The 16,892-nt window shown below is 48.4% G+C and overlaps 1 protein-coding gene across 2 annotated transcripts in view; it reads left to right on the forward strand.

Moving 5' to 3' along the window:
- The window catches only part of CACNA1E (calcium voltage-gated channel subunit alpha1 E), a 263,235-nt gene that overhangs the window by 133,521 nt on the left and 112,822 nt on the right, over positions 1-16,892 (forward strand). For both annotated transcript variants that reach the window (XM_038757753.1, XM_038757754.1), the window contains exon 9: positions 10,067-10,182. In XM_038757753.1, coding sequence (XP_038613681.1) covers positions 10,067-10,182 — 116 coding nt within the window. The remainder of the gene's footprint in view (positions 1-10,066; positions 10,183-16,892) is intronic.

A 16,892-nucleotide genomic window follows, 5' to 3' on the forward strand; every position in this document is an offset into this window, starting at 1 on the left:
GGGGCCTGCTAAAAGATTCCTCAGCTCATGAGAATCCCTCTGTCAATTAGCCAGTCAATCAAGAGTATTTATTGAGCATGTACTGGTTGCTGTGCACAGTGTGCTCTGTTTGTTGTATCTGTGCCCCTGAAGAAGTGTGGCATAGTGGATGGAGCACAGACCTGGGAGTCAAAAGGACCTGGATTCTAATCCCTACTCTTCCTCATGTTTGCTGTGTGACTATGGGCAAGTCACTTAACTTCTCTGGGCCTCAGTTACTTCATCTGTAAAATGGGGATAAGAATGTGAGTCCCATGTGGGAAAAGGAACTGTGTCTAACCTGATTACTTTGCATCTATCCCAGTGCTTAAAACAGTGTTTGGCACATAATAAATGTTTAACAAGTACCATTATAATTATTACATTTATTACCTATAATGTGAAGAAGAGACTGAATTGATTCATTGTCATATTTGTTGAGCACTTACTGTGTGCAGAGCACTGTACTAAGCACCTGGGTGAATACAACAATAAACAGACACATTCCCTGCCCACAACAAGCTTACAGTCTAGAGGGGGAGAGAGACATTAATATAAATAAATAAATTAAAGATATATTCATAAGTGCTGTGGGACTGGGAGGAGTGATAAATACAGGGAGCAAGTCAGGGTGATGCAGAAGGGAGTGGAAGAAGAGGAAAGGAGGGCTTAATCCGGGAAGGCCTCTTGGAGAGGTGCCTTCCTGTGGGGAAAATTGGATAATACTCCCAAACCATAGCAGCCATGTCTACCTACAAAACCATCTTTCATCCAGTGAACATTTGTGCTAACCTAATCTAACCAGGTCACGGAGCGAAACTTCTCATGGCAAGAGCATGTCTGGAGCCTGACACATGAGCTTCGATCTTTATTAGGATTGTTTCCAGCCAGTCTGATTCTTCTTAGGCATCTTCTAATTTCTTTCCGTCAGTGGGCTTGGGGTCTCCGAGGCCAAACCTCACTCAAGCCATCGTAGGTGCCAACTTTTCATCATGGGCATGGGAATGGACGGTTGGCTGAGATATTCGGGGAACATGAAAAATGAAAGGGAACAGCGTCCAAGAACTAACAGGTCAGAAAGCTACCATCTGGGGATCTTTTCAGCTCTGATCTGAAAACCCCAGAGATCTGGAAGGAGCAAGGCAGGGAGTCCAGCTGAGAAAATCATGAGGGCATCAGCCCTGTGCAGTGAGCACCTAGAAAAGCCATGGAACAGGATGCTGAGTCCCCATACATCTCATTCCCAGCTTTGCTAACGAGCATGGGCTGGAACCTTCCCTCAGTTGCTGCCAAGGGGAAATAGGGAGCATATGAATGTGAGGAGGGGTCCTCTGCATTTGACATTTGTGTGCTCTCTCCTGTACCAGCCCTTCCCCCAGCCCTGAGCACAGCGCTCAGCTCTCTTCAGTCCCTTGAGCCATGCAGATTGTCACCGTGCCGTAGCTTTGCAGTGTATTTCATGAAGACTCACTGTGTGCTCGGTGAACATGTAATCTCCCACATGTGCAATATATAGCAGGAGATAGATGCATTAGAGAAAGAGTTATGGGATAGTGGGCTCAGATTTTTAGTTACACTCTCAGTGCTTTGTAACCCTTGGATGAAAGATGTGTGCACAGTAGCCAATGTTCATTTAGAGATTTCCAGAGCGTGTTTATGCAGAATAGAATAACGCCATTATTTATGTTTTGCAAATGAGAGTTGTTATTGGAAATCCATTTCTCGGAGGCTGTTGACTCTGTGATGCAAGAGTAGTTCTAATCCTCCCCCTCCCGAGCCCTTAGAGGACAGGGATGGAGTGAAAAGCCATGTGGGAAAGGCTGTGTGGGAGGAAATGTCTTATTCTTTTCGCCCAGGATTCAAACGCTGAATGACCGTGACTTCAAAACTGCCAGTAGGGCCAGAGTGGGGAAAACCCTCCAGCCAGAAGAATCCCCAGGAAGGAAGCAGTGTGGCGTAATGGAAATAGCATGAGCCTGGAAGTCAAAGGACCTAGGTTCTAATCTCTAGCCCCGCCACTTCTCTGCTGTGGGACCCTGGGTCGGTCAGTTCACTTCTCTGTGCCTCAGCTTCCTCATCTGTGAATGAAGATGAAGTACCTCATTTCCCTCCTCTCCTAGACTTGAGTCCCATGTGGGACAAGGATTGGGTCCAAACTACCCCAGTGCTTAGTACAGTGCTTGGCATAAATTAAGGGATCAACAAATGCCATTAGCAGTAGTAATAGTATCCATAGTAATAATGGTAATATTAATAATAATGAGGAATTTGCCTCCAGAGAGCCCAGCCTAAATACCCCAGCTTTCAGTCCCAAATGAAAGGAAGGGCTTGCTCCAGGGAGAGTATTTCCATGGTTGTAACAGGACTTTGCTTTCTAGCTGTGATGGGGATGGAGAAGGATGCAGTAAACTTCGGAGAGTTCTTAACTAATGAAAGTCTGCTGGGAGAATGGCCTATGTGGCAGCCTTGTGAATTCAGAGAATATAATAGGTCCTGTGTCCTCACAGGCTTCAAGCTCTGGGGATGTTTCTGTTTTTTTAAATTGTAGTTAAGCACTTACTATGTGCCAGGCACTGTTCTAAGCGCTGGGGTAGATAAAAGCTAATCAGATTGGACACAGTCCCTGTCCCATGGGGGGCTCACAGTCTTAATCTCCATTTTACGAGATGAGGTAACTGAGGTACAGAGAAGTGAAGTGACTTGCCCAAGTTCACCCAGCAGGCAAGTGTTGAATATAGGATTAGAACCCAGGTTCTCTGACTTCCAGGCCTGTGCTCTTTCCACAAGGCCAAGCTGCTTCTCTGGATGCGTTTCTCCAGAATATTCCCCCACTGAAGACCCAGGGTTATCCCCCCACTTCCTTCTCTCCTTCCTGCTTCTCTTCCTCTTTCATTATGGAGCAGGCTAAATGTTCCCAAGCTAAGCGAATTCTTGGAAAGGGTTGGAATTAGGAGGCAACTGAATTCCATTCATGCCAGAGTCTGAAAATCAGGGGGCTCTTCAGACTTCTGAAAGTGAGAAGCTCGGGAATGGCAGTGTCCACATAGTACAGGCCTAGGGGCCGTCAGTCAGTCAGTAGTATTTATTGAGTACCTGCTCTGTGCAGAGCACTGGAACATTAGTAAGTATGAACCCTGTCCTCAAGGAGCTTACAGTCCAGCAGGGAAGACAGACAATGAAAGAAATAATAGGTAGGAGGAAGCAATATGGAATTGCTCTAAGCTGTCAGCTTGTTATGCACAGGGAATTGTCTACCAGTTCTGTTGTAGAGTACTTACCCAAGTGCTCTCTCTACACTGTAAGGGCTCAATAAATAATATTGATTAAGGTATGTACATTCCTGTTATGGTTGGGGAGTGTGTGTGTGAGTGTGTTTGTGACACAGAAATGCTGAAGTAGTAGAAGGGAAAGGGTATAAGGTGGGAAAATGAGAGATGACCAGGGAAGGCCTCCTGGAGGAGATATGATTTCAGAAAGGCTATTAAGATGGGGAGAGCAATGATCTGCCAGATGTGAAATGGAAGGGATTTCGAGGCAGAAGGGTGAGTGTTAGCAAGAGGTTGGCAGCAGGAGAATAATCCATGTGTGTCAATGACAACAACCATACATAGATTCATTAGCCAGATAATGGTAGGAGGCTTTGATAGTGGTACTTTTACTGCAATTCAGTACAGTAGAGCTGAAAAGCATTCAATTGAGTTAAAGGGAGATCTCTGAATATTTATTTGTGTGCAGTCATAAGTTTGTGCGACATCCTGGTTGGACAGGAGTTTGCCTAATTGACAGCTGCTGCCCAGGAATTCTGGCACCCACTATTCTCCCCACTTCCATCCCAACTTTGAGCCTTCTCAGTCTCTGGAAATGGCTTGGACACCCCCAGAGTGACAGCAGGAAAAGGCCTGAGGTTTCACCTGCCAATCAAAGGGGCAGACTGGGGATGAGGTTTTTGAGACTAAAGTGGAGATAGGGTTGGTTGTACGTGTCACCCAAAACATTCATACAAAGCTCAGTGATGATAATGCCACATCTCATTTTAGATTTGTCCTGTGTGGATTTGAGCCAGGCAAAAAACTGTTACTGAAAAATCCTTTTCCAAAAATACACTCATTTCAGACTGCCATAGCCAGTAAGGAGTGGTCAGCATTATTGTTCAGGGCAGTGGACTCAGCGTTCAGTCCCAATTAGGTCGTGAGCATGAAAAGGGTCTCTAACTGGTTGTGTAGCTTGAGCCATTATTATGCCACTGTTTTGGACTGCTGAGAGTGGAGTGGGCTTTTGGATAAAACTCTCCAAGTGTCAATGAACCTGCCAATGAATCCTTGGGTAAGCAAGGTGGCTGTCTTGCCAGTTGTATCACCTCCCACCAGCATTCCCTACCTGCCATTACCACTGTCTTGGTCCAGAGCCCATCTCTGGCCAACACAAACCTTGGGAAGTCAAGAATCGTAGCCTAACACCTGCCACTTTGGGGATGATGCTATAACAGGCAATGAATTCTCCAGGAGCCCTCACTACCCAGCTGTCAGCTCACAGTATCCTGGCTTATCAATTTGCTCTTCATTGGTAACCTTTTCTTTCCTTTCAACTATATTCTCTCTCTGTCTTCCTCACTTCCCCATGCTCCTACTTTCCTCTCTCCACTTTCTCTTCTCCCTCAGAAGCAATGTCATTACCAGATCAGATTGATGGTCCACCCTGCCCAGTGTTCTGTCTGTTTGTGGCAGCAGAATGCTTGCAAGTATCATGAGATGGCTGTCCTCTTTGGCATCCATCCAAGTGTACCAGGATGTATCATCTCAAATCCCTAATTTTTCCCCTCTATATGCTTAACTTTCCCTCTAGAAACCTGTTATGGACCACTTACCCGTGAATTTTAAACAAACCCTCTTGAACCTACGTATATTTCCACCCTGCACTTCTTCCCTTGCTAATGAATTCTGTGTACTTACCACCTATTATAGGAAAATGTATTTCCTCTGATATATTTGAATTTGCCACCTTAAGCTTCAGTGGATGTCTCCATGTCTTGGTGGTGTAGGATTTGGTAAACAATTGCTGCTCAAATCCCTCAGGATATTGTAGATTTCAATCATGTCCCTGTCTGTTCTCAGTTTTCATCTTTCCTGGCTGCAGAGAGCTCTTTCTGTGTCTCTATGTCTTTGTCTATCTGTCTCTCTCTGTCTCTATTTTTCTGTCTTCCTGTCTCTCTTGTTTCTCTGTCTCTCTAATTCTCTGTCTCTGTCTCTCTCTCTCTCTCTCCCCCGCCCTCCCCCCACCCCCCACCTTCCCTTCAAACTCATGGTATGAAGTAGAGCTTGTTTTAGTCTGAAGATATGCTGGGAGAAAAGAGCAGTTTGATGCCAAGCAACAGACAGTGATCATCACCTTCTGGGAAAGAATGCTTCTGTTGCTTGAGGATGTTGTGGAACAGGAGATTCTGGGAACATTAAAAGCTTTTCTCCCCCAAATGCCCCCACACTATTAAGTGTGGAGCGGCTCCACCCGGGTAATAAACTCCCAGTCACTCACTTGAGCAGAGACACACCCATTCTTCTGGCTCCTTTGATTCACTGGGAGGGAGTGGATGGGCTGCTGGGATCTCAGAGAAATGAGAATATGTCTCTTAAAAGAACCTTAGCACTTGTTCTCTGTCATCACGCCTCTTTCATGCTGTAATTAGAGTGCTTGGTGGGGTGGGGCGGAGGGGGGGGAGTGAGGGCGGAAGGAAGAATATGAAATGCACTTAGTTCCCTGAGGCTTATTGTTGTGCGCCACGGGCCTCGAGCCCACTGAAATATTGTGACTGAAACATACACTAATATGTATAGACAGGCAGGCGTAGAGTACGTTTCTAGTTTGCCTCTACTTTGGCTCCAGAGAGGGAGGCAACGTAGATTGGGGGAAGGATGGCAAGAGACAGGAAACCCAAAATCTGTTCGGTCCATCTAAATTCTGGGGGACCTCAGATCCTAGGGCCCCATTTCCCATGTCTGTCAAAGGGGTCAGTTGTGCATGCCTCCCCACCTCCACCCTGGGGGATTGTTGCAAGGACAACCATGTCGGAACTCGGTTCTGACCCATTTTTGTCCCAGAAGAGCCCTTAAGTGAGAGTTGTTTGTCACCAACTCCTTTAAAACCCGAACCTCCATATAGCAGTGGTGTCTGATGGCCACAAATACCTGTCTGGTGATGGAATACGCTTCGAAGAGACCCACTTTCAACAGGTTCCCAGCTTAGCCAGTGCCTGAAAAGTAGGCAGGCATCCAGATCTGTTACAGAGGAGCTTTCCTGTATGGTCGTGCAAGCCTACAAGCACGAGTATGTGTTTGTGTGCATGTGTGTGCAGTGCTCTTGGCTTCTCACATGAAGGCGAGGCCATGTGGAGCCCTGCTGAGAAGGTCCATTAAGGTTCTCCCCAGGGCTTTTTGGTTTGGAAAAAGGATCACTTTCTCCTCTCTCTCTGGCTTGGGGAAGTGTGGGTAAACAGATGTTTGAGTTGCACAGGCCAGCCCAATCCTTGCTTAGTCTCTGATTTGGTTTCCATGACTACGGCAGGAGCCCCTGAATCTGTAAACACAGCTTTATTTGTACTGAACTGGAGAAGTGTATGGCCCAGGGCAAGTGTGCGCCACAGGTTTTAGGGTAGAGGGAAGCGGCTTGCCACCAGCCCCCCATAGAGTTGCCCCTGGCCCACGTGGGCCTTTCATTCTGAGGTTCATCTGGAGCAGGGGAGCAGCGGGAGGGGCTGGATTGACCTGTTTCAGGCCTTTCCAAAACGACCCTGAAAATGTCAGAGAACACAAGCGCCCGATCGGCACGTTCCCGGAACAGCAGGGCCCGGCCGCGCACCGGACAGATCGATCCCTTTATTCGTTTCTTGGATTTTAATTCACGTTTCACGTGAACTGATCTAAGGCCTGGGGACAAAACACAAGTCATTAATGAAGACCTGGGGGACGGATCCCAGGATCCCTAACCTTCCAAGGCCTGGTCAAGGGACCAGGAGGCAGTTCTTGTGCCTGCCCGAGGACTTCAAATTGAACCTTCCCCATTTATCAGAACTGCAGCTCACCACAGCAATGGCAGCTTCCCTCCATAGTCCAGGAAAACATAGTTGCTCCCGAGGAAAAAGAGTGGGTAGGAGACAGCAGGAGGAGGTGTAGGGGGTGGAGGAGGAGAAGTGTCTGCATGGAAGCAGAGTCTGGGTTGGGATACAGAGCCTTCTCCCAGGAGCTTCTTCCCATACAGATCTTCCAGCATTGCAGAGCAGGAGCCAACTTGTCTCTGGTTCTCTTGCTTTAAGGGGTTTACATCTAAGACTCAGAACATTCTCCTGATCTAGGTTCTCCTAGATTCTCCTGACCAAAGTTCTCCCAACTTAGGTTCTCCTATTGCATAAGGTGACAACATTATTGGGTGAAACATTTTTCAATAGACTTTTCTGCAGAGCAAATCTTACAGTAACTAATGTTAGCGGGGACTGATCCTCTCACCAGCTCATCTCAGCCACCCTGGTATTTCAGATGTCCAAACCTTAACCATCTCTCCCTCCCTCTCCCAAAGCTAACCTGAAGGTCTCTGTGCTACCCTGCGCATCTCCTCCCCCCCCGCCCCCCCCCCCCCCCATCCAGGGAGGGTGGCAAAGAGATAAGACAGGGACAGTAAAGAGCTGTCAAGCAAAGAATATGATAGTTGTCAGCCTTTCCCTGCTGCCCCCAAAGGACTCGAGTACCAGTGAGCGGGGAGCTGAAGAAGCTTCATTAGTGCTCCAGATGGGGATTTATTATGGGGATTTCCACTTTGATTTAACTGCTTTCTTTCTCACCCCTGTCTGACTTCTTTTTAGCTTGGCTGTAATCCTCTTGGGTTCCGGACCTTGTGGGCCCATTCCCATTTGCCTGGCTGGTGAGCGGAAGCCAGTAGCTTGTTAGAACAGGGAGGGCAGGGAGCCAGCCGGGTGGTCAGGCTGGGCCCGGAGGGAGCCAAAGCAGAGGCAGCGGTCAGGTGTGGGTTTGGGCCGTAGCCAGCAGACATCGGCATTGTGGGCTGGGGATGAGCGGTCAGGTGTGGGTTTGGGCCATAGCCAGCAGATGTTGGCAGTTTGGGCCATGGCCCAGTGAGGAGGCTGCACTTCTACCTGCATTTCCAACTGGAAACCGCACACCCCGATGACTCCTGCTCTAGAGCAATTCTAACAAGGCGGTCAGAAGGGGGATTGCTCTGGAATTGGTCACATTTTATGGAAAAAAGTCTCTATTTCATCACTCTGCTGGCCCACTCTGCGTTGGGCAGAGCAGGAAGTTGGAGAGGGGGAAGGGGAAGCTAGAAGCCAGCTAGAGGCATACCACCCTCCTGGATCATTTCCACTATTTTGACCTCTCAGGTCTTTGGTGGCAGGAGAACCCGGCAGTTGTTAGGGTTGAGGGAAGAGGGAAAAGAAAGAATGATGAGGGTGGGCTATCTCTAGCTTCCTCTTCCTCTCAGTATCCCAGACGAAGGTGAATCTTATTCCCCCATTGAGTGGTTGTCTACTCCCCCTCCACTCCCGAACCCCTCCTTCCAACATTCTGTGCCTTCATGGCTCCTCCGGAAAATCCTCCAAACATGAAGCCATGCTGCAGTGAAATACATTTTTCTTAATGCAGCACCTTTGCCCCCGTCCCTTCTGGCAGCCTTGTGTGGGAAGGGCTCTCTGCCTGCCGAGAGCCAGCCTCCAGGGAGCATCATGGCATGGGCACTGTCTTGCTTTGGGGGGCAGAAGGAGGGCCCATTGGAACATCTTAGGGGGCAGTCCTCACCAGGGGGCTCTGCAGTCATTCTGTCCACCCCTCGGTGGAACCGACGATGCCCTCCGCCCCACCTCCCTGCCCCACTTGACTCTGTAGAGGTGGTTGGGAGAAGAGGCCACAGCTGAAAGTGCTGCCCAGAACAGGGAGGTTGCTGGGACTGGAGAGTGTAGTGATGGAAGAGGAGAACCCCAGACAGGATGACCCAGAGGGACCACTGGAGAATCTGTTCTTGCTTCCATTTACCTACCCCTTGTGATGATCTCCCTCTTTGCCATCACTTTGGCCACCTTCAAACTCTGGCTTTCATGGCCTCAGTTTCTCACTCCTTTACCTACTTCTCCAACCTGCCTAGTCCATACTTTACAGATGTGGTATGGTCCAGTGACCTTAGCCTGTCCCTTTCATTGTCCTACCATGGCCTCCCTTCATGGCCCTACCCCTTTATTCCTTCTATTCTTTCAGTCAGTTGCATTTATTGAGCACTTATTGGGTGCAGAGCGCTGTACTAAGTGCTTGGGAGAGCACAATGGTAGTAATAAGTCATAGGAGTATTTATTAAGCACCTTCTATAGGCAAAGTGCTGGGAAAGAAGTACATGGGTGAGATGTAGACACAGTCCCTGGCTCTCAAGGGGCTCGTGGTCTCTGAAAAAGGGAAGGAGAGGGTTGGCGTCAGACACATAAGTAAAATCAAACAAGATAGAAAAGGCAACATGTTTACTGGGTGCCTTCTTGGCAATAAGTGGTTGGGGGCTATGAAACAAATGCCTGACACGTTTCCTACCCTCAAGGAGCTTACACTCAAAAGAGGGAAGGCAGACAGGCATATTTTCAATTGATTTCAAAGCCCTGATTCTTGCACACAAGGAGCTTATATTACAGTCCAGTGGGGGAGATGGGCACAAAATAAATTACAGGTTGAGGGAAGGGAGAGGAGAATGGAGAGAGATGGGGTTGAGTTTGTAAGTTATGTACAGAATTGGTAAGGCTGGTTGTGTCGGCCCATTATCCCCTCGGAGAAGCTGGCCCTCTCACCCGTTCCCCATTCAGAGACCTCCCAATTCCTCTGGTTGTCCCAGGCTGAAGCCAGCCCCACCAACCTTCTCCCCTGTCATTCGCCTCATGGGTCCTTTATTCCCCCACGGCCTGGGCTTCTCTCCTCCCTCCTGCCCCCCTCTCTTTCTCCCTCACCCTCTCCACTTATCCCCGCTGCTGTCTTGGCCCATACCGGTAAGACTGTCTTGGCTTCTTTGCTTGCAGGGAGTTTGCCAAAGAGAGAGAAAGAGTGGAGAACCGTCGCGCCTTCATGAAGCTGCGGAGGCAGCAGCAGATTGAACGGGAGCTGAACGGCTATCGAGCCTGGATCGACAAAGCCGGTAAGGACCAGTGGGGCAAGGCAGAGGAGCCGTTGCCAGGAACCAGCATCCTGGTTAAGGATGCTCCCACGGCCCAGCCCTGCCCTCCGAGTTCCCCACCCTGCTGCTGCCGCGGACTTTCCTCCACCCCTTGTTTTTCTCCATCCTCGTCTGTGGGGCAGGGAAGGAAATGGAGCATCTTTGCAATGACCTGATGTGGACATGGATGTTTTGGAGACCAGGGTTTGGGGACAGCAGCAGGTGAAGCTGTTAACATCAGAAAGGATCCGGGAGCAAACCTTGACCCCTGATGCCAAGCCCTGTTAGTCTTCAGAGTGACCCATGAAGTAGGTCAGTGGGAGAAAAGAGGACAAGGGATTCATTAAAGAGTACGCTAGGCCTCCTGTATATATATATGTATTTAAAATATATGTATTAAAATACATATATGTTTAATGGTATTTGTTAAAAGTTCACTGTATGCCAGCTACTGTTCTAAGTGCTGGGGTAGGTACAAATTAATCAGGTTAGACACAGTCCATGTCCCACATGGGGCTCACAGTCTTAATCTCCATTTTACAGATGAGGTAACTGAGGCACAAAGAAGTTAAGTGACTCACCCACAGTCACATAGACATGTGGTGGAGCTGGAATTAGAAGCCACATCCTTCTGACTCCCAGGCACATGTGTCCCTCAGTCAGAATGGAGCCATTTTAGTGGCCCAGAGATGGGGATGTCTCACCACGTGGCACCTAAGCATCTCCTCCTCCTCCCTATTGCTCTCTCTGGAGAGGAAGGGGAGCAAATCCCCCATTTCTAGCTTTCCTCCCTCTCTCTGCTTTCATTCATTCATTCATTCAATTGTATTTATTGAGTGCTTACTGTGTGCAGAACACTGTACTAAGTGCTTGGGAAGTACAAGTTGACAACATATAGAGATGGTCCCTACCCAACAACGGGCTCACAGTCTAGAAGGGGGAGACAGACAACAAAACAAAACATATTAACAAAATAAAATAAAATAAAATATTTTTTATTTTATTTTATTTATTTTATTATTGCTTCTCTCCCTGAATGCTGAAGGTGACCTCCCTATGGGCAGTCAATACAAGTTCATCTGGGTTGGTCCATGGCTGGTCTTGTGGGGCAGTTTGAGGTGCCTGAGGGTGGAGACATCAGCCCTGGATAAAAAACAGGCATTGAAAACACTACTGCTTCCCGGGTAGGGGAAAAGGCAGGAGCTCTGGGTAAGAGGAAGGGAATGTGAGAATATGCTTTGGGAGAATGTGCATTTGTAAACACGTGAATAGGGGAGTCTTTTTCAGTATTTGGTGTGTGTGTGAATTTGGGTGTCGAGCCTGTGTTTACGGTGGGGATATCAACATTCAATAACTCAAATCATAGTAATGACATTTATTAAGCATTTATTAGGTGTTAAAAGCTAGAGTGAATGCAAGGTTAAGTAATTGGACACAGTCCCTGTCCCACCAGAAGCTTGTAGTCTGTTTTATCCTCATTTAGAGATGAGGAAGCTGAGGCCCAGAGAGGTTAAATGACTTGCCCAAGGTCACTGAATAGTCCAGAGACAGATCTGGGACTCAGACCCAGATCTCTTGATTCCTCATCCTTTGCTCTTTCTACTAGGCCATGCTGCCTCCCAGATGAACTGTAAGATGTGCATATTTAGAAAGTCCTCCGTCCAAGGATTTTAGGCAGAAAATGTGTCTGTCAGGAAAGAATGCCATGCTCGTCTCCCAGGCTGTGAGCCTGTTGTTGGGTATGGATTGTCTCTATCTTGCCAAATTGTACTTTCCAAGCACTTAGTACAGTGATCTGCACACAGTAAGTGCTCAATAAATGCAATTGAATGAAAGCCCCAGATGAAAACCCAAAGGAGCCATGTTCTGTTAGAATGGTGCGGGTGCCATCGGAACATTTTCCAGCATTACGAACATTTTGTATCAGTGCTTAATAACCACCCAGAATTAGTGTGTCTTATGACCAATTTGATGTTGTCTTCAAAGGTGCCAACTCAAAGGGACCCTAGGGCTGCTCCGTCCCCATCCCATCTCCACCGCCCCTCCCCACCCCACCTCAGCATTCAGAGCTGCCACTGGTGAGGACCATCTTGGTTTCATTCTGCTGGGAAGTAATGTTTTTCAGCCATAAAGATTATCAACCCCAGGGACCAAAATAGGCTTATTGACAAGTTCCTGGCAATTTCATACTGATGAGCAAAATGAGGCTTTTTCACTTGGCCTGAACTCCAATAGAATCTTTGAAAACGTGAAGCAAAACCCTAGGGAAGATATTAAAAATTCCTGTGGCAATGTTAATTCTTATCCAAGAGTAGTATAGAAAAGGTGTTTATTATGAAAGAAGCAGTGTGGTCTAGTGGAAAGAACCCAGGCCTGGGAGTCAAGGGACCTGGGTTCTAATGTGAGTCTGCTATGTCATCTTAGGCAAGTCATTTAATTTATCTTTGCCTCTGTTTCCTCATCTGTAAAATGGAGGATTCAATGCATGTTCTTTCTCCACCTCAATTTGGGATAAGGAAGCTCTGACTCACCTGCTTATCTTGCATGTACCCCAGCACTTACTACAATGCCTGACACACAGTAAGCCCTTAACAAATACCACGACTATTATTGAATAAGACTTAAGTGCAGATGTGCAAAATGTACACCAGTTCTCCCAAGTTCCTGAGTAACCAAGTAATTCAGGATACTGTCTGAACACTGGTGACCCAGAGAAATGACCTTTAGGTCTTTTAATAAGTTACCGACACACTAGCTGCTATCTGATAATGGTTTGGTGGGATCCTGGAGGAGGAGAGCGCAGGCAGACTTGGGCATGGAAGCCGGCTGAGGTGGGCTGGGCAGAGATGAATGAGAGAGGAGGTGGGGCAAAGTGGGGAGGAGTAGAGGGGAGAGAGCTGAAGGGGCAGCTCAAAGCTCTGGCATTTCTCTGAGACACTGTGGGAGGGGCATGAAATTTTGCATCTTGCTGCCAAGGGTTTCTGATTTTTGGTGACCAGATCATTCTCTTCCCCTGCCCCCCCCCTCCCCCCCCAATGCCCCCTGTTGGCATCAGGACTGTGGCTTGGCGTATCCCATGGTGGTAGTCCAGCCCTGCCTGCTTCTTCAGCCCTGCTTCTCCCTGTTCTGCAGCCCAGGTCTACATGTGGCCCATCCCTCCCTCTGTTTAAAGACTGGCAGTGGCATAGTGTTTCTGTTCTCTCTTCACCCTGTGCCCAAGTGCAGGTCACCAAGGGATCCACCCACTGGGCAATTAGCTTCCCCGCTCAGCTCATAGGAAAAGGCAGGGGAATCAGGAAGGCAAATATTGAGAGCTCAGAACCCAGGCTTAGTTCTAATGCAGAGAGAACAACATGGGCCAGTGGTTGCCAAGGGAATTTCAAGCAGCCTTCCCACTCCACGGTTGGGTTTATTGAGGAGCCACTGCCTTCCGCCCGCTCATTGCTGCCTCCCAGTCTTCTGGTTGACCTCCTTGGACTTATCGGCCCTGTTCCCTGGTCAGGAGACCGAGGTGGTGGAGCAAACCCCAGGGAGCAGCTCAAGTTCATCCCGGGGCCCCAGTGGGAGAGAATGGGGGCCATCGGGTTCTCGACTCTACAGAATTTCCCTCGAACCATGTGCTTCAAATTTTCTCCCTGCTGGCGAAGTCTGACTTTCCCCTCTTTCGAAGAAAAAGACATATTAGAATCCAACTGCTCCTCCCAGCCCCTCTTGGAGAGTGGAGCAGGAGTGAATCAGAAACATATGGGCTCTCTATTTCCCTGAAGAGACACTTGGGATTGAAAGTGAGCAGAAAGGCATCTTTGGCAGAAGAGAGGGGAGAGGAGCTCCCCACATCTTCACATTTGAGGATCCTCCTCCTCCCCAGCCCTGAGCTGAGACCACCCACATAAGGCAAACCTGGGACTTCCTCCTCCCTACTGCTCAAACATTCTCAGTGTCCACATGCTGGATACTGCAAAGCTGGAGCCCAGTGTTTGCAATTTAAGTGATTAACAAGTATTTTTAAAGAATCAATAGTTAATCAGTCATATTTATTGAGCGTGTACTGTATCTGGAGTGCTGTACTGTGCTTGGGAGAGTTGGTAGAAAATCCCTGTCTGCAACAAGCTTACAGTCTAGAGGGGAATTCAGGGCTTTATGTACATAAGTGTTGTGGGGCTGAGGGAGGGGTGAGAAAAGGATGCAAATCCAAGGATAAGGGTGATACAGAAGGGCGTGGGAGTAGAGGAAATGAGGGCCTAGTCGGGGAAGAACCATTGTGTAACGGCTGTAGCGCAAACTCTTATGGCAGCTCTTCTGCTGGATCCCCAAGGCTCAAAACTGGGTACGAAAGTTCCCTGTGATTATGGGTTGTGGGACCAGCTCCCCCTGCAGGTTAGCAGGGGACAACACTAAGTGGTCAAAGAGGCGCTCAAGTTTTGGGGGTTTTTTAAGTGGTATTTGTTAAGTGCTTACTACATGTCAAGGATTGTTCTAAGCACTAGGGTAGATATAAGTTTTATCAGGTTGGACAGAGTCCTTGTCCCACATGGGGCTCACAGTCTAAATAGGAGGAAGTATTTTACAGTTGAGGAAACTGAGGCACAGAGGAGTGCCACAGCAAGCATTTGGCAGAGTCAGGATTAGAACCCTGGTCTTCTGACTCCTCTGACTTGGCTGCTCTCCTACTACAATCCAGCTCACACGCTTCACTCCTCTAATATTAACCTTCTTACTGTTCCTCGATCTTGTCCATCTCGCCGTCAATCTCTTGCCCACATCCTGCCTCTGACCTGGAAATCCCTTCCTCTTCACAACTGACAGACAATTCCTCTCCCCTCCTTCAAAGCCTTATTGGAGGCACATCTCCTCCAAGAGGTCTTCCCTGACGAAGCCCTCTTTTCCTTTTCTTCCACTCCCTTCTGTGTCACCTGGCTCTCACCTTCCCTCCCATCCCCCCTCCCATCCCCACAGCACTTAATGTATATATCTGTAATTTTATGTATTTATATTAATTTCCGTCTCCCCACCAGACCATAAGCATGTTGTGGGCAGGGAATGTGTCCATTATGTTGTTATATTGCATTCTCCCAAGCGCTTTGTACAGTGGTCTGCACACAATACGTGCTCAATAATTAGACTGACTGGCTCCCAGGCCCATGCTTTTTCCACTGGGCCACCCTGCTTCTCAGGTTCTGAGAGGGTGACAGCACCTCTAGCATTGCTGCCCCGACCACCGAACCTCCACCCCTGCCCCCTGCCCCTTCCTGAGCTACCAGAACCCCTCCCCGCTGCTGCCTGGGGCAGCCAGTCCTGCCTGACACCCGCTGTACCTTTAAGACCTGACCATTAAATCGACTTAGCTTCCTTTGTTCCAAACCTCCGCCCCCCAAGCCCCCACCTCCGCAACCCCAAATCAACAATTGGCATGGCTTTATATAATGTACAACCTGCAGACCCTTCTGATTTTCTATCAGTGGGACATCAGAGCAGTGACTCTCCTATCTCCATTTACTTTTGAAAAGTGGAATGGTGGGTTCCACAAGGAGCCTTTTTCCTGTCCTCCCTCCCCCTCCTGCACAAAAACACTTTTATGTTGTGGGCTCTCAGAAGCGAGCACAGCTAAACCCAGTTGCCCAGTTGCGGGGGACTTCCTTGGCCCTGCAAGTTTCCTGGGCACAGTCAGCTGCCCTAATGCTAGCCTGGCTTCTTGGGGTGGAAGGGGGGAGCTCTTTGGAATTGAAGGGTGGAGATGAAAGGGGGGAACCTAAGCTGGTCCTCAGCATGCCCAGGTTTGTGCGGTCAATCAATTGGTGGTATTTATTGAGCATTTGGGAAGTACCACAGAGTTAGTAGACACAATACCCTCCACAGGCCTCCAGAGTCCCCAGTGAAGAGGGACTGATGGAACGACCCTCCTGTGAGCTCCTCCTCTGCAAGATTCCAGGCTGCTCTGCTGCGGTGGTCCCACACTCAAAGTAGGATAGGGAGGGTCAAGGGCTCCGCACTAGAAGCACACGCCCCTTCCAGCAGAGGCCGAGAGGAGCCGGAGAATTGGTTGAAGCCTGAGACCGGGAGCCTTGGTAGCTGGGGTGACAGCCCAGGTCCACATGGGTGGTGGCTGTGCTCACCCCGGGTGGCTTTTACTGCTTAAGAACAGTGGTCGCATCACCCAGCTCATGGCACAGGTCGACTTAGGGGTCTTCAACCCCAAAGCCGGATCCAAGTTTAGCCAAGGTTGGTTTGATGTTATGTTGACTTTCTGTTGGGAAAGCCATGTGGAATTTTATGGAGCTTGGTTAACTCGCTTCTCTGATCTGCTTTCAAGAAATCAGTCATGGGCTGATTTGTTTTTCCAGGAACCATTTGGGGTTGGATGAGATCTTCTCCTCTACTCACATCATGAGTCTCTTCCATCGTAGTCATACTACTACTACTACTATTACTTTGAAAAATGATCATAATAATTATTGTATTTGTGAAGTGCTTACTATGTGCCAAGTACTCTAACTAAGCACTAGTGTTGATATAAGATAATCAGATCAGAAACAGTCCCTTGTCCTACTTGGGTTTCACAGTCTCTGTGGAAGGGAGATCAGGTATTGAATTTCCATTTTATAGATGACGAAGCTGAGGCACAGAGAAGTTAAGTGACTTGCCCAAGGTCACACAGCAGGTAAATGGTGGAACGGAGATTAGAGCTCAGTTCT

The sequence above is a fragment of the Tachyglossus aculeatus genome, chromosome 16, assembly GCF_015852505.1.
Source record: "Tachyglossus aculeatus isolate mTacAcu1 chromosome 16, mTacAcu1.pri, whole genome shotgun sequence".
Lineage (NCBI taxonomy): Eukaryota > Metazoa > Chordata > Mammalia > Monotremata > Tachyglossidae > Tachyglossus > Tachyglossus aculeatus.